At 23.4% G+C, this 22,290-nt stretch overlaps 3 protein-coding genes across 3 annotated transcripts; 1 reads left to right on the forward strand and 2 right to left on the reverse strand.

Annotated features, from left to right (window-relative positions):
- Positions 1-418: 418 nt before the first annotated feature.
- LOC135144883 (WD repeat-containing protein DDB_G0349043-like) lies at positions 419-8,761 on the reverse strand. The gene is made up of 16 exons (XM_064077012.1): positions 8,727-8,761; positions 8,598-8,668; positions 8,482-8,534; positions 8,357-8,401; positions 8,043-8,194; positions 5,993-6,042; positions 2,686-2,786; positions 2,074-2,210; positions 1,922-2,019; positions 1,590-1,870; positions 1,409-1,534; positions 1,231-1,347; positions 1,027-1,169; positions 885-963; positions 706-835; positions 419-642 (listed from the first exon to the last, which is right to left on the reverse strand). Exons 4-16 carry the CDS (start codon positions 8,381-8,383, stop codon positions 419-421), a joined length of 1,665 nt encoding a protein of 554 aa, XP_063933082.1. The 5' UTR covers positions 8,384-8,401; positions 8,482-8,534; positions 8,598-8,668; positions 8,727-8,761.
- Positions 8,762-10,250: 1,489 nt separating this feature from the next.
- Positions 10,251-12,028, reverse strand: LOC135144884 (uncharacterized). The gene is made up of 9 exons (XM_064077013.1): positions 11,989-12,028; positions 11,823-11,893; positions 11,613-11,705; positions 11,467-11,558; positions 11,362-11,398; positions 11,191-11,310; positions 10,641-10,730; positions 10,445-10,512; positions 10,251-10,325 (listed from the first exon to the last, which is right to left on the reverse strand). Exons 3-9 carry the CDS (start codon positions 11,668-11,670, stop codon positions 10,251-10,253), a joined length of 540 nt encoding a protein of 179 aa, XP_063933083.1. The 5' UTR covers positions 11,671-11,705; positions 11,823-11,893; positions 11,989-12,028.
- Positions 12,029-19,052: 7,024 nt separating this feature from the next.
- Positions 19,053-22,086, forward strand: LOC135144867 (tubulin-folding cofactor B-like). The gene is made up of 8 exons (XM_064077000.1): positions 19,053-19,134; positions 19,191-19,349; positions 19,416-19,482; positions 19,537-19,620; positions 19,690-19,782; positions 20,959-21,031; positions 21,807-21,876; positions 22,014-22,086. The coding sequence occupies exons 2-8, from the start codon at positions 19,230-19,232 to the stop codon at positions 22,056-22,058; spliced, it is 552 nt and encodes a 183-aa protein (XP_063933070.1). The 5' UTR covers positions 19,053-19,134; positions 19,191-19,229; the 3' UTR covers positions 22,059-22,086.
- The last annotated feature ends 204 nt before the right edge of the window (positions 22,087-22,290 follow it).

Genomic DNA, 22,290 nt, shown 5'->3' on the forward strand with positions numbered 1-22,290 from the left:
TTTCTTGCGTTTATGTATATGTATATGTTTTGTATTTTTTATGAATATTTTTTTTATTACTCTGCATTTAAGGCATTTTTTTTAACAAAGTTGTGCAATTCTCCAACCCATCTGTTATTACAAATAAATTTATCTAGTACGCACGGTTTGCATAGATATAATATTAATGAGTTGGGTTTCCGTAAAAGTTTATAACTCCAAAGGTAGTTACTTAATATTTATAGGCAAGACAGTTTAGAAACCTTTTGGAATATTTTTGACTGATTCAAAATACTTGCTATCTGTTCTTACGCAGATAAATTCCAACCAATTTGATTCAAGTCCAAAAAATAATAATATTCACTACTTTATATAAGCCGAAAACTTAATTTCTAGATAAAATGCTAAATGCAATAAAGCAGACAGGAAATAAGCTTTATTACACAATACATTTTTCTAACAAACATTGCTGGGAACTATTATTTCCGGCGGGCTGATCTAAAGGTTTGGCCCCCCAAATAAGTATAGTCCCGTCGTCGCTGGCGGACGCCAGAGTGCCATTATTATTAGGATTCCACGAGACACTGTTCACAGTTCCGGTATGCCCTTTAAGAATATTAAGCAGACATCCGCTGTGTCGGTGCCAAATATACACATTATAGTCTGTAGAAGAAATAAATATTTAAAAAATTATATTTTGTAACGTTAAAAATTGGAAAGGTTCACCTTCACTACCGCTAAGGACAAAAGAATCATTATGGCCTCCAAAACAAGAACGAATTACGAAGCGCCCTTGAGTAGGCCCAGAAAACTTTTTAACGAGTTTGGCTTCGTGCAGGTCCCATAAGTGTATATGCTATACAAAGTTTTTAGCCGATATAATAAAAAAGCGGGAGGCAAAGCACCTGAGATTGCAAGCTGACCAGAGCATAACGGCTATCGGCTGATAACGCAATGCTCATAATAGAGAAGCTTTCTTGAATACTGGGAGGGCGCCGAGCAGAAATGGTCACAACAGGGTCAATAGTGGTGCACTACACTACCTACAATCGCTCGCCGTCCCCCTTAAGATTGTATATCCGGATCTTCTTCTCATAGCAAATAGCCACTAAATACTCCCCATCGTGGGTAACGGCCATGTCATTGATGCGAACACCCGACCAAGTCCTCATGAGCTTTCCTTCGATGCTCTGAATCGACGTGTTTTCCTAAGCCCCGCTTCACAAACTTTATAAAAAATTTTGCGTCTACCCAAAGATAGGTCTTCTGCTCAAGCCCGGCGGACACAAAGCCTTGCCCGTCCGGCAGCCAAGCGCAGGCCTGGACACTTCCGTCATGTTTAGTGACGGTTAGTACGCACGTGGCATCCTGTAAATCGAGGCACGTGGGGGTAAAAAGGAAAGGGCGTTAAGGAGAATAAAAAACACACGGAAGTGTCCCACATGCGAATATTCTTGTCGTTGCTGCAAGTAAGAATGTACGCGTCGTCGGGGCTCCACGCCACAAACCAAAGAGAGTCCGAGTGCTTTTTTAAAACGTGGCTTGCTTGCATGGTCTTTCAGGTCATTAAGAGCTTCGAAATAAATGGGAGAAGGAGAATGGTTCAATACCGCCACGTCCCAGAGAATCACGGTCTTGTCTTTACTGGCAGAAGCCAGGCGGCTGCCGTCATTGGAGAACTTCACGAACCAGACTTCGTCGCTGTGCTGTTTTAACACACAGACGCACTGCAGCGGAAACTCTTTTCTGGGACACACATGGTCCTCGTAAAGAGTCACGTAGGCGTCCTCGTAATTGTGGAAGAGGCACTGTTCTTCCTGGTGATCCACAGCCTGACGAATGAGCGTGTCCAGCCGGTCGTCCTGGATCATGTGCGCCGGCGGAAAAAAAACTATAAGAAAAAAGAAATAAATAATAATAATAAAATTTTCAAAAAAAATGCCTTGAAGTTTTTTAAGCAGTGCGGCCCTTGAACCGCCGGTAGCTCCCTCCCACGTGGCCTTTTCTCTAATTTCCGCCAAACTCTGGCACATCAGCAAACTTTGCAGCAAATATACTGAAAAAAAAACCAAAAAAAAATTAAACAAGGCACACCTGCTCAGCAGCTTCACGCGTGATTGGTGGACTTGCAACGGCGAAATATTTTCCCGAAGACACTGCAAAGCATGCAGAAGATTTTTGCTTTCGAGAATTTCTAAGTATTGCTGTTCGTATATTAAAAATTTCATTTCCTTAAAATAAATAAAAATAATAAATATTTTTTGAAATTTTATAATTATATAAATTATATTTATTTGTTTTATATTATTTGGGCTGTAATTAGTATTTTTATAATAATTTTTAATATAATTTTTTTTAAATTATTATAATTACTTTATTATATGAATAATAATAATTATTAAATTTCTTATTAATGATGCTATTTTTAATATTATTATTTATTACGATTAATAAATTATTATGACTACTTTAAAATTTTATAATAATTAAAAAATTATTAATTAATTTTTATTATAAATACTATATTAATTTTTGTAATAACTATTTTTAATAATAATAAAAGTTTATAATAAAAGCAAATGAAATATATATAATATGTTATAAATAAAAAATATTTGTAATAATAATAATAAACTTTTTAATAATATCCAGCTTCATTATATGTTATTTGTTGGGGTGTTGAAATATTTATTAAAAAGGGAAAACCCTCAAAGAAGCAGAAGTGCCCACGTGGATCTTAGCGGCCAGCTCAACAACTTTGTCCCACGTGCCTTTTCTGATTAGCGCGCGCAAGTCCCGCACAATTGCTTCATAAGTATAAGTATTTAAATTTTTATATGATAGTAATGAATTTATTTTTATTCACTTGAAAACAAAAAACTTTTCATGTATAATAATTATAATATTTATATAAAAATAATAAATTTAAAAAAATGGGGTTTATAAATAAAAATGGCTACAAAAAATTTTTTAATAATATTTTATAAACTTTTTCTGTAAAATATTACTATATTTTATTAATAATAATAAACTAATATAGTTATAAAAATGTTATTTATTTATTATGTATAATAAAAAATTAAGAAAACTTTATATTTTTATTTATATATAAATAAAGTATACTTATCCTGTACAAATATTAAAATATTTCTATAATAATAATAAAAAATAAGTTAAGAAAAAGATTTTTTTATTTATTATTATGAAAAATATATATATAATTTTTTTAATAAAACTTTAAAATATTTTTAATCATATTCATGTTATAGTAAACTTATTCTGTACAATTAATAATAGTTTTTAATAATAAAAATAAAATAAAAAAAAGTTTTAAAAAAGACTTTTCTATTGACTATTATTATAAATAAAGAGATATTATAATCTCCTTTATATAAATATAAAAATAGTTTTAATACTAATAATTATTATTATTCAGAAAAAATTTTTAATTAAAGTTTTTTTTATTTATTATTTAAAAAAGTTTTATTTTGAGTCCTATTATTATTCTTTCTTTTTTTGAAAAAAAGTTAAAAAATTTTATATTTAAAAAAATATTTTTTTAAAAGTTTTCTATTTTAGAATTATAATTATTTTATAAACAATAAACTATTTTTTTATCCCTACTATTTTTTGTTATATTTATTGTGAAATAATAAACTTGTTTTTATAAAAATTACAATATTTTTAAATAATAATAAAAAGTTTATAAATAAAAACTCTAAAAAAGTTTTATTACTATAAGTTTAAGAATAATAAATAACTTTTTTAAATATTTTTTTACCTTTTTTATAGTAAAAAGCATTCTTTATATAAATATTAATAAAAATTATAAACTTTTTAAATATTTATTATACTTATTATAGTTTTATAATAAAAAATTTTTAAAAAAATAATAAATTTTATAATAATAATTTATTCCTAAATAATTTTTACTACTAGAAAAAAATATTCTCTATAAATAATTAGTTTTACAAATAATAAAGTTTTAATAATGATTTACTTTTTATAATAAAAGTTAAATTATATAAAAAAATAAGAAATATTTTAATAGAATTATTATTAGTATAATAATTTATACTATTAAATATTTATTTCTACAATAAATAAAGTTTCTGATAATTTATATATTTACTACAAAATATTTAGTTTCACAATTAATATAGTTTATTATTAATTTACTTTTTATTATTATTATTTATAAAAGTTGAATTTATATATAAAAATATAAGAAATCTTTTAATAATTATTATCAATATAATAACTTTTATTTATTACAATAAGTATATATATTTATTTATAAAAAAATTATGTTTTAATAATTTATTATTATTATTAATATATTTATTACACACTATTTATTATTATAAATAATAAATTTTAAAAATAATTTATTTTTCGAACTTTTTATTATTATATTCTATAAAAGTTAAATTTATATAAAATTTAATAAACGTTTTTAAATATGAAAAATTGGAATTATAAAAATCTTAATACTTTTTAATAAAAATTTTTAAATATTTTATTACTATTATATTTATTTTTTTATACTTCGATACTTTATTCTTTTCTTATTATTATATCATATCTATTTATAATTTTAATGCATTTTCTTATTTATATAGAAATTATTTATTATTTATTATTATAATGCTTTAAGTATTTTATTATTATATAAAACTATATATTGTTATATTTTATATTTTTATTATTATTACTTATATAAACTTTATTATAAAATATTATTCATGGTATTGCTATTTATTATGGAAACTTAATATTATTGAGGAATTTATATATTTTATAATATAATTTATATTAATAATATATAAACAGTACTATTTCCTTACTATAATTTACTTTTTATATATAATTTTTAATTTAAAATATTATCTACTATTTATTTAAAAAAGTTAATATTATTAGTAAATTTTGAAATAATGAATTATATATTTATTATTATTATTTATAAATATAATTATAATAAATAGATAATAATTTCTTTATCAAGTTCTCTTTTTTTTAAAGAATAAATTTCTGATAATAATTTATATTTATTATATTTTTTTACTTAAATGTTAATATATATTGAAACAAAAAATTTTTTATTAATTACTATTAATATATTTATAACGAACTTTTTATAAGGTTTTACGTTTGATTTATATTACAGTTATTTAAAAGTTTTGTTTTTCAATAAAAAATAATGAATTATTAAATATTTATTTTTATTTTTATTTTTCAAATTGATAATTTATAATTAAGCAAATATTTATATACAATAATAATAAAATTTTAACTCATTTTTAGTTTTCATAAATATTATTATTTTTATGATGTTACAGTTTTATATATAATAAACTCTTTAAAAAAATAAGTATATTTTTTACTTTATTATTATATTTTTATCAAGTTTATATTTATTTATAAATATAATAAACCTTTTACTTTACATATTTTTTATTGTAACATAGATTTGTATAAACATAAACATTTAATAATTTTTAGTTTTTATTATCATGAATATTTAGATGAATACTCTATTTTTATATATAATAAACTTTTTAATTATAATTATAATTATAAATTATTTTCTAAAATATTATTTATAAGTTTATATTTATATAAAAATAAAAAAAACTTTTTTTTAATAATATTTTAAATTTTTATATTTTTCTTGGAAGATTTATTTGTAAAAAGTATAAACTTTTTATTTTTTTTTAGTTTTAATTAAACTTTATTATTATTTATTTATTTTATAAGTAATAAATAATATTCTCATACTTTTTATTTATAATTATTATGATTTTATAAAGAAGTTATAATTTATATATAAATAATGAACTTTTTAAAATATTTTATTAATATTATTTATTTTATAAATAATATTGGACATTTCATACTTCTATTAATATAAAAAAAAGTTTAAAATTTATATATAAACTTAATAAACTTTTAATTATTATAATTATATTAAATTAAAAATATTATATTTTTTTTAAATAATAAAGTTAACGAGTTTCTAAAGAAATTCCGGATTCAGCTTGAAGCGTTTTAGCGCTTTTCCTATTATATTATAAAATTACATAATAAAAATACTTTTTATAAATAATTTTATTATTTTACTTTAACAATAAAATATTAAAAAGTTTATATTATATAAATAAGAAATTTAAAAAAAAAGTTCTAAGTTTATATAAAAAATTCTAAAAACTAAAACTTTTTCATGAAAAATATTCATAAAACAAAAAATTATAAGTATAAGAAATATTATTAAAAAAGTAAAATGAAATATTTTTTTCAATAAAATAAAAAATCCTAAATAAAAAATATTAATAAAAAAAAGATAATGCTAATAATAAATTATTTTTATAGTAAATAAAATTCTAATATAAAAAATTTACTATAAATATAATAAATATTAATAAAAAAGTAAAGTAATGCTGATAATATAATATTTTTTTCAATAAATAAAAAATTTATTATATCATAAATACAAAATAAGTAAAATAATGCTGATAATAAAATATTTTATAATAAATAAATAAAAATTTAGTAAAAAATTTATTTATAAACATAATAAATTTTAATAAAAAAGTAAAATAATCCTAATAATAATAAAAAATTCTAAATAAAAAAATTTTATAATATAAAAATATTAATAAAAAAGTAAAATAATGCTAATAATAAAAATATTTTTTTTTATAAATCAAAAAATTTATTATTAAAGATTTATTAGAAAAAAAATAAATTGAAAAATTCTTTTATAATATACTTTTTAATATAAAAAAAATTTTTAATATACAAAAATTCAAATACGAAAAGTTTATTATTTTTTATTAGTATTTTTCATAACAATTTTTATATATAAAAAGGTTAGGTATAATAAAGTTTAATAATAAAATATTTTTTCTTAAATATTTTAAAAAAGTTTAATAATATTTTTATTAATTATATAGTTCAAATATTAAAAAAATAAAAATTTTTAGATATAGAAAAATTTAATAATAAAATATAATTTTTTTAAATATTAAAGAAGTTATGTAATTTATTTTTATTATATATTTAATCAAAAATATTAAAAAAAATTTTATAATAGTTTTTATATTAAAAAATTGAAAAAAATTTAATGATATAAAATATTATTTTTTAGATACATTAAAGTAGTTTATTATATATTTTTTTTAAATTTATTATAAATCTTAAAAAATATATATATAATAAAAAAGGAAGAAAAAATCTTTTATATTTTTATTTTTCAATTCTAACTTATAAATTGATTTCAGTATTAATCTACTTATAAGATTTTATCAATAGATTATAAACTAAAGCAAAAAAAATAAAAATCTTTATTAATTTTTTTTACTTTAATGCTAATTTATATAACAATTAAAAATTTAAAATTTAATTAAAACCTATTTAAAGCAGAAACTGCAAACAATCTAATTATTTCATAAAATAATATTTTTTTTAAAAGTAGAAGTTAACATATAAAAAGATTCTATTAAAAATTATAAAAGAAAAAAAATTAAAATCAATTAAAAAAAAATTTCTCATACTAATTCAATTTAATCTTTAATTTCCTGAAAAATTAAACTATTTTTAATATAAATTATTTAAATACTTAAAATATATAAGAAAATTCTATAGAAAAACACAAAAGGAAGCAAAATGAATCATAAAAAGATTTTAAATTGATTCTAATTTAAACAGAAAAATGCAACAATAATAAACTAGAAACTTCTTATAATAATTACTAATATTATTTAATAATATAAGTTAAAAACGTATAAAATATTCTATTTAAAATTATAACCTGAAACAAAAAAATAAAATAATAAAATTATTATTAAATTGCTAAATTGGAAGAAGATTTCAGTTTTATAAAAATTAAAATTTAAAAAAATAAATTTGTTTTTTTTACAATTAAATTCTATAAAAATACAACGGAAGCATAAAAAGAAAATTAATAATAATTTTTATTTACTTCAATGCAAAAATTTATAAAGATTTCAGTTATAATCTATGTTACTAATAATTTAAAAAATTAAAAATAAAAAATTAACTTCAAGCCTAATTTATGCAGGGATTGCAGCATTAGTCTAATTAATTCCTCGTGGTAGACGGGATCGTTCGTGTTGAGGCCATTCACTCCCATTTTTATTTTAGCAATTCGATAAGAAAAATTTTTATCTTCTACATCACTTTCTACATGTGCCTTAAAAGTGATTAAAAAATATGTTCTGCGTTAAAAATCGATAAAAATTAATGTTACTACAAAAGAAAATTAATAAATAGAATTTTTTCTATTATAATATTTTATTGATAAATTACTTTTTAACCTGGTAAAAAAACTAAAAAAAAACTTTATAGAGAAAACCTTTTTAGTTTGGGCCTCAGATTCCATTCCGCCCTTTGCGTGAGGCTACATTTATATCAATAATAAAAGATTTTTACTTTTATTAAAGTTTTTCAATTAAATTAATATAATTAATAATTTCTAACCGAAAAGCGTAATCTTTTAGAAGCTGAAGCGGTAGTATAATAATCCTTTTCACCTTTTATTATACAAAAAGAAGTGCAAGTAATGATTGCTTTAAGTTAAAAAATATCTAACCGACCCTTTAGGGGCGTAACAAAGTTCTTGAGAGGATCCAGAGTTTCAGTTTTTAAAAGTATAATATTAAGTATCCTACATTTTAAATAATAATTAAAGTTATTAAAAGTAAAAGAGCAGAAAGTAAACTAACCAGAAAAGAAGCTAGTTTCCGTTATTCGAGGGCTCCAAGTTTCCTACTAAAAAGTTGCTTATGCAAGAAAGGTCCTTAACTGTTTCAGACTTAAGGGGGTAAACTCTCGCGACTTTTATTTTCTTCTTTTCATAAGTATAAACTTTACTTATTAATAAGATTAATAGTTAAAAAAGAATTGAAAAAATTCCTAATGCAAGAAAAGTTCGAAAAATTGGTGTAGACTTTCTGGGAGAAAATTCGTACTTACTATTTTTCATTATATACAGATTTTACTTGCAACAAAAGCTAGTATCCACAAAGAATTAGAAAGTTGCTGGTCGGGAAAAGTTAGAAGTACTGTTTTATACTTAACTGGGAAAACACTCGCGCTTTTTAATATAATTTTTATATAATAATAAAAAAAGTTGCTAAAGCAGAATAAGTTCGAAAAACTGTTTTGTACTTGCTGGGAAAAACACTCGCACACTTATTTTTCATTTTAATATAAATTTTAATTATTTTGTTTTAATTTTTAATAGGACTACTTTGTAATTATTAATTCCTAACACTTACAATAGTTTCCTTATAGGAGTTAATAGGAATATGCAAGCAAAGTTCAAGGCGAACACTATCGTTTTAAAGAAATTAATAAATTAAATAAATTTAATAAGGTTATTAGCTTTTCGTACAATTATTTTTGGGGAACTCAAAAATTATAAGAGCCTTAAAGCAGAAAGTATTAATTATACAAAGCGGGTGGAAAAAAAACTTTTGACGTAAATTATTGTAGAAAGTGGACAGCAACGGAAAATAGAAATAATCTAAAAAACGTTAGTTTTAATTTAATAAGTGTTTTATTTTTTTTTAGTAATCTGTTTTAATTAATATGAGATGTCTTACTCAAGCAGTTTCGCAGTTTAAATAGTTTCTTTTAAAGTGAATAAGGATGCACGAATTAATCTTTTAAAATTTTCTGTAAAAAAAGTTTATTTCTAAAATCTCAGTTATAAATTCACATAAAAGTATACTTTTACTTACCCCACGTCATACCGATATATAGTACATTCGCATGCTTTTGGCTGAAAATGATAAATTTAGTTATTCTTTTGAAAAGTTTTTTACTAGACTTCAAATAAGAAATTTGTAGTAATAACTTTTTTGAAAAAGGAGAGAATAAAACGCAGACCTACTTTTCGTAATTTAGTACGTCTTTTTTTTATAGCTGAATTTCTAGGTGGAGTTACAAATTTTGAAAAAGAAAATATTAAGAGGATTGCCTGTTCTACAATACAACTCGAAATAAGAACTATTAAAGTAGAACTACGTCTAATAAATTACCAAAACAAATGTTTACAAATTGGGAAGCTGAGTGAAAAATTTTTGCAGTTTAGTAAATCTCTTAAACCTTAAATTAAAGTTGTTCTATATTATTTTTTATTCTACCGTGTTGTTATTTTAGTATTATTTATTATAAAATTTGAAATGCTTACTTTCTTTACATACCGAATAAAACTTTACGTGAGTGAACTTTATTGAACTTTATTATAAGACTTCATTCTCAGAATTTAAAACAGAAGTATTGCGTGAAGCTAAACTCAGACGAAGATATTTAAGTCCCTTATAAAAATGTAATAGAAATTAGTTCAATCTACAATAGTTTTATTAATTTTTTGCTAAAAAGTAAATACTAATATGTACATATATGTAAAATAGTACATGCAGAAAATAGTAATTACTTTTATTTCCACTACTAAGTCTTGTATAGTTTCAGAAGTCACAGAGATTTCCATGAGACTTGAAAACGCTTTCGGTAAAAAAAAAAATAATAATTTCAAGAAATCGTAAATCTCTTAATATGAAAAGTTATAACTTTTGGTGTGTTTAAAAATAAAAGTACTAATGCTTATCAACAATTTTTTTAAAAATTCATACGTTTTCGGCAAATGGCACAATTCTTTGTTTGAGATTGAAGCACAACTGCGCAACTACGGCACAAACAAAAATGTCTGCAAGGCAAAATTACTTTGATGTATTTTATTAGTTTCGAATTTAGCAAAAAAGAGGTATTAATAAAAAAGGCTTAATTTTAAAAAATATGTAAATACTAGTATAAATAAAATAAATTATAACATAAAAATTGTTATAAAGTAATTACAAATAATAATAAAAAATAATATTTTTATTAATAACTAATACAATTTTACAAAATAATTATGAAGCTTTTATGTTAATAAAAAATTCTTAGGAAGTAAAAATGAATAATATAAGCAATAAAGTTATTAATTTATATGCAGTATTTTTTGTTAGTATTGTAAGTTAACGTCAAGTGGTAGCGTAAAAATTCGTAGTCCATCTTAAATTACAACCACTCTCAAGCAAAGCGACGTACTTCCTCGCATAAAATTTTTTTTAAAAAAAATATTGTTTACGGTCCTCCTTCAATTACGGCGTTTTAAAGTAATAATTTAGATTTTCGCTAGACCTGTAGTCTTCGGAGCGGAAAGACAAACAGCGCAGCTAATTTCTTTCTCGAAATCATCAGAACTATACAAAGGCTCCTCACTTCCATACATTAATGCGGAATCATACAATTTAGTAGTTCCTTATTATTTATTAAAACAAGCTTTAACGAAGCTAATGGAAATCCAAATACCGTAAATTTCTTGGAGCATGTAACCTACTGGGCCAACCTTTTATTGTATAAAGCAAATTTCAATTAGTGTTCATCACCGCCATTTGTAGAATTTCAAGAACTAACATAAATTATCTGTTTTCTCATATTTAAAACATAATTCTCAGCTGAAATCGATTCTTCCAAGGAAAAATAGGAGACTAGTGAAATTGGCTCTTCTGAAGATGAATAGAATTTAATATAGTCCATTAAAAATAATAATAGAAAGGTACCTTCATTTTCAAGAAGAAGAATGAAGTCTCGACGTTCATCACCTTCGTTGAGCTTCATAATTTTTTTATAAATTATATCAATATCAAAATTATCTACAGAATATAGATTAAAAAAAGAGTTTGCTAAATATTTGTAAAAGTTTGTAAAGAATGTAATTTTACCAAAAACTTTTTTAACTATAAAATAATACTTACTTTTGCAGTATTTACCTAAAAGTATAGTGTATTCCTTTCGAATTCCCGGTTGACAAGTGATACTTTTCCGTAACTCAGACTGATAACTATTACAGAAAAAAAACACAAAAGGAAAAATATTGGTAACTTATGATTTGAGTCCCAAAAAAAGTATATAGTTAAAATTTTTAGGTTACTTTACTTCACTTTGGATGTCTTAGTCTGAATCACACTGTTTTCAGCTACGCCTGAAATAAAAATTTATACCATTAACTTTTACTTACTTCTCTTATTAACTAAAACATTTATTATAATTTTGTGATTTTAATAACTGAGAAAAATGAATACTTAATTCTTCCTTCGCCATTGCAAATAGAGTTGCTTTACATGAAATAAATGAATTTATTTGAAAAGTAAGTGTAAAAGAATTGTTTTCCAAGCGGGTTAACTTCACAGCATGAGAAACATAATAAGGACTTTTTAAAATTCCTACAGACGAGCTAACTTTTTCTTTATGCAAACTTTCATTGTTAAAATTTATGGTAGTAAAGTTTTCGTTCATGGGTATAGCCACAACGCTGTCATCGTTGTGAGGAGTACAAATATTTCTAACGTTATTAGAGGTGTAATTATTTTTGTTAGTAGCGCTATTGTCTTTCAAGTCATTATGGTTAGCGTTAGAAGGGTCTATACTTGTTAATGTCTTTAAATTTACTTTTTCACTGCTGGTTGTAGGCGTTTCTGCTAAAATAAAATCTCGGGCCAAAACAACTTCTTTTTGTTTGTAAATATTTCTTGCAGCAAGCCATATATAATCTTCTGGTAATCCAAAAAGATAAGAATAGGGAGACTTAGTCTGCAAAAAATAAAAAATTAATAAGGAACCAATTTTTAAGAAAAATATGAACACTTTACTTTATATATCTTCCCTGATATGACGGTAGCTTTTACCTGCACTTTAACAAATAAGAATTAATTTAAAATACTTTTATAAGAAATTAATACAATTGTGACATAAATAATTTGTAGATGTGCATACACTCTTCAGGCACCGGAATAACATTTTTAACGGTCAATTTTGTGCAACATAAAAAATTTCGTCGTTGAACGACATCCTGATTGTCTTCTATAAAATTGTTATTCTGCGAACTGGAAAGCTGGGAAACTAACTTTGCAAGTTCTTCGACCCTTTTAGTGTTTTCAGTGTAGTTAAGGTTACTTATATCGAGAAAGCGGTCGAAACTAATGCTAACAGTAACTGAGTTACACTTTGAAAGATGTAAAATATTATTCTCTTTTAAACCTATTTTAAGATCATCTTCTAGACTTGTGTCTTGACTTTTGGACCTTACTAAAAATTTATTATTAAAAAAACTATTGTTTAATTTTAGAAGTTTTTTAAGTTTTGAATCCGTTTCTTTTTTTCTTAAGGTAGAATCTTTTAGCTTTACCAATAGTATATCTTTTTCAACTTCTAACTTTTCAGTATCTTTTATTTCCTGAGAAAAATTCAGGGTGTTCTTTTTGCCATCCTTATTTTCATCATCACATATATTCAAGTTATAATTAGTTATATACGAAAATATAATGCCCATTGTTTAATTTCCATCTTTAAAAAAATTACATCCTTATTTGATAGACACTTGAAGGCGAAGTCTATATATAGAAAAATACCAATCACCAGATGCTTTATTAACAAGCAATAAAAAACCGTAAAGCCTGGCTTACTTTTACGAAAATAAAAAAATTTTGTATACCAATAGCAAAAAACTAGTTTACCAACATTTTTAAATATAATAATAGAAAAATTCTTTTTTCATATTATAAAATAAAAAGGGCTTTACTTTTTTAACAAGGGCAAATTCATATCTGTCGTTTGGGTTTTAGAATTTTTTTTATAAATGATTAAAAGATGGAAAACTTGTAAAGATATTAAAGAGTTAAAAATTTAACTCTTAAAAGTTGCAAGCCTAAAAAAGTTCAAAAAAAAAGATAAAATTGTCGAGGAAGTAAAAAATATTGTTAACTTAACAATATTAATTGTCGCTCAACTGCTTTTTGAGGTATATAATTTAATAGACCACCTATGGCGTTAGTAAAAATGTTTGTAAAAGTAAAACTTACATAGATAGTATACAATTCTCTTTTAGTAAAATAAATAAAATGAAAAAAAATTAATACATCCATCTATTAGTAGCTAAAATTTTATGATTATATATAATGTAGAGGGGTAAATTTCTATTTAAGGAGGGTCATACATTAAATATAATGTTAAATAGACGCTCATTGCAAGCTTATTTTTGAATAAATTAAATCGTGCATTAGCTTTTTTATGTTTCTCTTTATAAATAGAATAAAAGTAAATTTCTATTTAAGATAATTATTAATACATAACAGCTTAACAGTCAATTTTTGGCCATGTTACAAGCAATTTTTTAAGTTTTTTACGTTTATTTTTTAAGAGTATGCGCTAACCACGAAATGTAGTAATATGTTAAGGTTCTTTTAAAGATTATTAATTTAAACAGCCAACAATTCAGAAAGCAACTATACCATTTCAACATAGCATTGGAATCCCTAAAAAAATTTTAAATATTTTTTTTACATATTTAGGCTTAGGTTATTAGCTATTATATTAATAACAGTTAATTTATTGACAGTAGAGGCAATTAACTTTCTCGTATATATAAATGGCCTTCTCGTGGAGCAATACTTGTTTTTGTATGATTATAATAACTTGCTAGTAGTATAACTCAATTAAATATGCGTTTTTATCTAGCTTGAAACGTGTTTTATAAAAAATATATTAAGGACAAAACAAAATTTTTTATTTATTAGTTTCTAAAATGTTGAAGCTGCCAATATTACAATTTTAAGGTAAACTTTTAAAAAGGCTAGTCCAGTAAGTATTAATACCCGAAAGTGCATGATAAAATATTAATATTATTTACAAAGACTTTTACTTTGATATTTTTTTATTTAATTTAGATATAACTTTTCTAAATTAAAAATGAAAATAAATTATTTTAAAAAAAGTAGCGAAAACAGACCTATTAAGTCCATAACATATATTTAATATTAAACTTATTTTAAAGCCTTACTCTCTTATATTCATTTTATTCAATATATCACTTTACTAAATCATAATTTAATTAATATTATATAAATTAGCAAAAGCAGAACTATTAAGTGCATAATAAATATTTAATATTATTATTAACTGTTGTAAAGGTCTTTATTCCGATATTATTTCAATAAAAATAATAAAAAAAATTATAAAAATGGTTTTGCATAATAAGTATTAAATACTATTACATATTTATATACTTTCATTCATGGAAAATTAGAGACTTGGCAACTTTCCATTTTATAAATAGGACCTGACCAGCTTACAATTAAATGAGAATATATTACGAGAGACACCTCTTAATATATATACTCGCAATAGTTTCATTGTAAAGGCTTCAAAAGACTTATATAAGTGTAAATCTAGTAAATAGCTAATAAACCTAACCCATAATATTAAATTGTTTTACAAAACGAAAAATATTTTAATAAAAACACAAGAAATGCGCAAGAGCTTTGCATGTGTTCTTGAATACAATGTGAATAGTTTCAAGGTCAAAAGGATTACTTGTAACAGTTACTTGTAAAGGTGGAAACTTGTATAATTAGTCTAACAAAAATTAAATATACTGATTTAAATAGAGTAGAAACTAACTATTGAGCCTTATTTAATAAAACTTTGAATGGAAAAGTCCGTTCATAATTCTTTTAATGAAATTTGGGGAGAAGAAATTCTAAATAAAAATACAGATATTGCTTCAGCATCTGAGGACTGGCCCTGTTATCAGTATATAGATATGTGGAGATCTTGTACTTCTACGAGAGGTGCCTTTAACAATTACTATAGAACAGGTTACTTCGTTGTTTTTAAATTGTTTATTAAGAAATTTAAACTTTTTTGACACAAAGTAAATTAGTACTTTACATAAAAGGTTAAGTTAGAAACTGAAAAAGAAGTCTTTAATTTATAGTTTAGTTATTAACAGCATTACTAGGTATTTTGCAGCCTTGCACAAAGTATTTTAAAGTGTTTCGAAACTGTATGCGGTAAAAACTTTTTTATTTTATTACTACTTTACTAACTTAATTATATAAAAGATATAAGCTTTTATCAAACAAAATAGAAAAAAAAGAAATTTTTACTGAAACTTATAAAATTTTGGACACATCTGTTCAATCTGTATGGAAATATAGGATTGAACCACCTGAAAATCTAAAGAAACCTTAACTTATTTTATTAATAGCTATTATTTAACTATAAAACTGTGTTACGCTTTCTATTTCTTTATTTAGTTTGTAGTTATAATTTTTAATTAGAATTAACTATTATTTTTTCAACTTAAACAACTTATAGTTCTCTTACACGTTTTGGATGTATGAAAAAATAAAATTCTTATAATTCTACGGAGTTTTTGAGCAGTTTTATTCGTTAATTCAATTTTTATTAATTAAAATACCTTTTAATTATCACATCAAGTTGTGTTGCAACTATGCTCTATACTGAAATAATTATTTCTTTCTTATATAATATATAATTCAATGAAGTAAAAGCTTTCCTTTTTCAAACAGATATTAATTAACCGGTTTAAGCAGTAGTGATCAAAAATAAAACAATGGATGTAAAGGTTTATAATATACTCGTAGGTAAATCTAAAAAGTTATTAAAGCTCTAAGTATTATATCAAGTAGTTGGCACGGAGGGCTCCGATAACTAAATATTTTTTGAAAATTCTTAACTTTGAAATTGTTTTTATAACGCAAACAGGCAAAATATTCTTTTTATATGGCAGTTTTTATAATTTCTAGTTGCTCACACGGCCTTTTTAAAAATATATTTTTTTAAAAAAAGATATGAAACTTAATTTTTTTAACGAAGAATTAAAAAAAATATTATAACACGCTAAATCATGAGGTATACTATATAATAGGAGTTAATAAAATTTTAATGTTCACTTTTAACTCTATTTTATAAAGAAGAAAGGAATTTAATCGGCAGAAAAAATACTAAGTTAATCTTTATGCTTTAGCCAAAGAAGCAAATTAGAGTAATACTTACAAAAAATATTTTTTAATTGTATTAGTTACTCGTCAAAAGTAATTATGAATCTATTCTCTTACCTGGTTTTATATCTAGTATAATCTTTAATAAGTTTCAAATAAAGATTCCGCCGGCTACATCACACTGTTTGTTAGCTACCTCGAGCTTGAAACTTAAGTAATTCAGTCTTTTGGGATGCTTGGAAGAGAGTGATCAGCTCCCGATAAGTGCTCACTTCTCAAGAATAAAGGTTGTTTGTGGGACTTAGTTTGTGTGACAGATATTATGGGTCGTGTAAATAATTCAAATAAGCGTTTAAAAGGCAAAACTAAAATTTTCCCTACCTTTTTTTTTTTGGTTCAATCTTTCGAGTCTAAATTGACACTTCCGGAAGAGTAACTGCTTAAAGGCGAATTTGTACAATTTTACTCAAATGCAAGAATTTGTAAAAAAAAAAAATTTAAACTTCACGAAGTTTAAAAAAATAAAATTTTACACTTGAAATAATCGTTTGAAGAGAAATTTATCAATTTTTAAGAAAATAATATGTACAACTTTTAACAAAACCCTTTTCAACTTTATCTATCGATGTTGTTATTTCTCCAGCTCACTTCCAAATAGAAGTTTTGGAGTTACGAAATCAAATGGCATAGCAAGGAAGTTATAAGGATATACTTGGATACCCATCCAGTCTAATTGCATCGTTTGGAAATTTTTGCTTTTCGAGGCAGATCTTTCAAATTTAATTAATTTTGTGCTCTGCTATTCTTGCAGATGAAACTCGACTTAGATTCAACTAATAAACATAGCGCAGTATTAATCGACTAATATTTAGATAATCCTTATCTTCTTTGGTACTCAACAGACTCCAACATTAAGCAACTGACATAGTCGGAGAAATTTAAAAGCACGAGTGCAAGTTTATCAGGTTGCTGTTCTTTTTTAACATAAACGTGAGTATAGTTATTTTTTATTCACAAGATCCAATAGCAGAGTGATCTGTGTATGATAATGTGACTTTGGTAGTTTATAGTAGCGGTCGAGCTTAAGATTATTTCAAAGTAGAAGAACGGTAATAATAAATTGTTTTATATATTTCTATCAAATCAATAACAAAAAAATCATTTACCTTAAAAATTATAGAAGTAAAAACTTATTTCTGTTATTTAATATAGATGAAATAGTAGGGCAGGGCTACCTAGCAGTAAGTTTCAGTAGAATGAAAAAGAAATGAAGAAGTGGCACTCTAAAATAAAAGATTGGTCACCCTTGCCCTAGACTTCTAAAATCAGGAAGGAAAAAGAATCCGACTGACCACATAACTTGACAAAAAAGATTTTGCTAGAGAAGAAATGTTCGGTGTTCGTTAGAGGAAAGCCTAAGGAATTAATGTGGGTGGGTCAACGGTACTAAAAAGGAAGGAAAGACAACCTTACGGGAACAACTAAAAAAAGCTTAAGTTCAAGCTAAAATACTATTAATATTTGTACTAAAACTCGGAACAGTGCATTCTTTTGGAGGATAAAAATATGTAAACATGGGCGCTCGTACTTTCCAAGACCTCGACTAAATCATTGCTAAAGGAAGTAAAAATTTACGAGGAAGCTCTAATAAGGCAAGAGGTTTTTTTCTTGTGACAAAAAATTCAATATCAAAAGGCATGCAAGAGAAATTTGTAAAAATGCTAGGATTTAGATTAGTTCAAAGACGATATAAAATTTAGCATACTAAAGTAAGCGAAAGTGGTGTGTAAAGTCTAACAAAGGGACTTCCAGGAAAAATATTATTAGTAATGGCTAGATATAAGAACAAAAATTGTACTTCAATATATTAAAGCTATTTAAACCGTGGGTAAAGATTATAATGTTCTGTCTTGCGTGTTTTTTTCAATAATTATTATGTAGAGGCGCACTTTCATTTTCGAACATTTGTAAGTTGATTTTTTCTAATGTATTTTATATAAGCATTAACTTCATCAGAAGATGCTTGTTGGATATAAATATCTCATTATATTTGGCACACTGACACACATGGTAACTGCTTATTGGATAGATTTGGCATATCTGCACACATGATAACCACCTTATGCTTTTACAAATATTTTAAAAATTTAATTATAACTTTATTCAAGCTTTGTACTACAAAATTATGAGCATCAAGCTGAAGTTAGAATACACTAATGGGAATCAAACCCATTCTTCTATTAACACATTTCCTCTGAGTTTGACTGTTCTAAAACTTAAAGTATTGTTGATTTGTTTCTTGAACCTATTTCTTCATCTTTACCAAATATATGTTAGGAAAGGCTTGAGTTAATAACGGGCTATAGCTATACCTCTATGAAATTAACTTTGTACGATAAAAATAATAAAGTATCTGATTTGGAAGACGATGGCAAACTCTTAAAAGATTACTCTTTAGCAAATTACATGGTTTTAGAAGTAATCGGATCTAAGTCGGTATACTAGCCGTACAAAATTTGGTTAAATCATGTTTGTTTCGTATGTAACTTAATTTTTTTTAAGATGGTTGACTCTAATCAAGAAATTTTGAAGTACGAGATGAGCGATGAGGTTTACGATAAGTTACCTGGTTTTATATTAACTTAAATAAATATATAGTATATATTCATATTATTCGATTTAGGTACAGTGAGAGATTTTAAAAGGCTTCAACGTTTAGGTAGATTCGCAATCGACCCCGATGTTAAGAATATATCTCACTATGTTGGTTATTAAATTTTTTTTAATTTTTTGTAGTTTTTTTAAAATGTTTATTAATTATTACAATGTTTAATAGGGAATAATGAAGCTGAAAGCTTTCAAGTCGGTAGCCGTTGCGAAGTGAAAGTGCCTGGCGAGTCGATTAGACGTGGATGCGTAAAATTTGTGGGTGAGACTAGCATTTATTACTTTTTACTATATAAAAAAAATATTTGTAGTATTTGAGGAGTTTTAAGCATTCAGTAATTAGTACATAATTTTGTGTAGAATTTTAACTTGACGTATAGCTTAACTTTTTTAACGAAATCTGATTTAATTAATTCTAGTTATTATATAAATGATCGTTGCTCGTAATGTATATACCTTTTTATTATTGGTTTCAAATATAATTAATAATGATTTAATTTTTTTTTTTAAATTGAGTTGATTGATTTTAAAAAAATATAGTTTGTTGTAAAATTATATTTAAAGTTACTAAATGGTTAATATTTATTAATATACTTTATATTCAGTTTTCAGTTTTAATTTTAAAGTATATATTTTAATTATAACTATAGGAATTATTAATTTTTTCAAATATAGAAGCGAATAATAATCTAATATTTCAAATCTACTTTAATTTCTTCCAAAACTGGACAGTAGTAATAAATACTTAAAATTTATTTTTTTTTTTTATTCTGAAATTTTTGCTTAACTAATTTATTTTTGAGTTTGTAACGCTTTTATTGCTTTTGATAGTAATAATACATCATTTTCCAATTATTAATTTTTATTATTATAATACTTTATAATTAATTTATTTTGTTTATATTAAATTTTATTTGTTTTATAAAGAATTTTGTATTTTTAAATTAAACAAAATTTTATTTATTGTTTATAAAAATTATATATTTATTATCTTTTTTTATAATTATTTTTGCTTATACTTTTTCTTTTAATAAAGCTTTTTTAACATTTTATATATTATTAATAAACTTTTGAATTGTTATTATTTATTCTTTATATGATTAGAAGAGTCTGTTTCTATTTATATTAATTTTTTTTATAATATTTAAATATATTATATATATATTATATTAAATTGCTAACAAAATAAATTGCAGCAATGTTTTATATAAAATAGTAATAACATAATAAAAGTAAAAAGCGCTGAAGTCGGTGTCAACTGAAATAGTTATAAAAGTGCTGGAAAAGTAAAACTTTATAATAAAAATAAAAGTAACAACACATTATCATAAAAAAAGACGACTATTAGAAAAAAAATTCAAGTTCAACCGATTTTATGCGGACTTTTGGATCGGTGTAAAATATGAACGAATTACAAATAATAATAAATAAAATTTAGGGCAAACCGAATTTCAGACGGGCTATTGGATTGGCGTAGAATTTGACGAACCTCAAGGAAAGAATGATGGAAGGTTTTACTTTTTTTATTATATTTGGTTGTTTTGCTGGTTTTATTATTTTTATTTATATATAATTTTTTTTAGTATCATATAGATTATTTTTGCTTTTGTAGTTATTTAATATCTTTATTAAATTTTTATTTTTTTATGCAAAAATGTTATTCATTGTATTATTCATATTATATTTATTTATTATGTTTTTAAAAGCACAAATTTAGCATTTATATAAGTAATTATAATTATTAAATTTTATGTATTTTTTTAATTATTTAATATTTATTAATAATTTTTTTCATATTTATAATATTTTATATCATTTACTTATAATCTTAAAGGATAAATGTTGGCGTTTCTATTATTAACTCTGTAAAAAAAGTCATTAAAAACTATTTACTTATTAATAATAATTATTTTGCATATTTATACTTGGAGCTTGTAACAAACTGTTACTAAATTTATTTATACCGGCTTTTTCAAATTATTATTGATTGCTTAAAAATAAAAATAACTTCTCTCTTTGTAAATTAAAAAAATTGTATCGTTAATAAATAATAGTTATATATAATATTTTTATTAATAATAAAAAATAAATTGCGTCATATTTAAATTAATATAAAAATTATTAATTCATTTTTATATATTATGTTTTTGCATTAAAATACAACAAGCAAAATCTTTTTTAAGTTTTTTTTATTATCAATAAATATTCATATAAATCTAATAATAAAAATTATATTTTATTAAAATATTTTAGCCAAAACATTTATTTCCTTTATAAATACATTAGCATTAACGGAATTCGTTACTTTTCCTGCCCTCCACAGCATGGCGGATTTGTCCGTCCCCATTTTGTTACGGTGATTTAGTTTGTTTATACTTATTCTACTTTTATTGCTTTTAATAAACTTGTTTTTTTATTAAATTATTTTTATTTATTTTTAATAAAAACTTTATCTGCTGCCTGCTTTTTACTAATAATAATATATATTCTCAGACTGGCGATTTTCCTGAATTTGAAAACAGCGATGAGGAACTTTAATAAATATTTTTGTTTGCTCAGTCATTATAACTAAAGTGACGCTCACGGCATGTTCCTATAATAAATTCAAGTGTTTTATATTAAAAACATTGAAATGTTTACTGTTAAGTTCTTTATTAGTGACTTCTAACTGCTTCATGTCATAAAGTAAACTTCCTCGTCCTTATGACTGCCTGTTTTCCATTATTATGGAAAAGTAATTTTTTCTAAGCCAGAGAAGGAACTGTTACTA

The sequence above is a fragment of the Zophobas morio genome, unplaced genomic scaffold (genome assembly GCF_036711695.1).
Source record: "Zophobas morio isolate AGI-343-1 ecotype UQ-CSIRO unplaced genomic scaffold, CSIRO_AGI_Zmor_V1 ptg000110l, whole genome shotgun sequence".
In the NCBI taxonomy this organism is placed as follows: domain Eukaryota; kingdom Metazoa; phylum Arthropoda; class Insecta; order Coleoptera; family Tenebrionidae; genus Zophobas; species Zophobas morio.

Bases quoted from the DNA above. Each gene is read 5' to 3' on its own strand.
- LOC135144883 (XM_064077012.1), bottom strand. From the start codon at position 8,383: ATGGAATCTGAGGCCCAAACTAAAAAG. The intron at 1,535-1,589 runs GTATTGAACCAT...ATGACCTGAAAG, and splicing joins TGATTCTCTGGGACGTGGCG to ACCATGCAAGCAAGCCACGT. The intron at 836-884 runs GTGCTTTGCCTC...AACTTTGTATAG, and splicing joins TGGTCAGCTTGCAATCTCAG to CATATACACTTATGGGACCT.
- LOC135144884 (XM_064077013.1), bottom strand. From the start codon at position 11,670: ATGAAGCTCAACGAAGGTGATGAACGTCGAGACTTCATTCTTCTTCTT. The intron at 11,559-11,612 runs GTACCTTTCTAT...ATTCATCTTCAG, and splicing joins TCTTCTTCTTGAAAATGAAG to AAGAGCCAATTTCACTAGTC. The intron at 10,513-10,640 runs GTATGAATTTTT...TTTTACCGAAAG, and splicing joins TTGTGCCATTTGCCGAAAAC to CGTTTTCAAGTCTCATGGAA.
- LOC135144867 (XM_064077000.1), top strand. From the start codon at position 19,230: ATGAAATTAACTTTGTACGATAAAAATAATAAAGTATCTGATTTGGAA. The intron at 19,350-19,415 runs GTATACTAGCCG...ATTTTTTTTAAG, and splicing joins AAGTAATCGGATCTAAGTCG to ATGGTTGACTCTAATCAAGA. The intron at 19,783-20,958 runs GTGAGACTAGCA...AATAAAATTTAG, and splicing joins TGGATGCGTAAAATTTGTGG to GGCAAACCGAATTTCAGACG.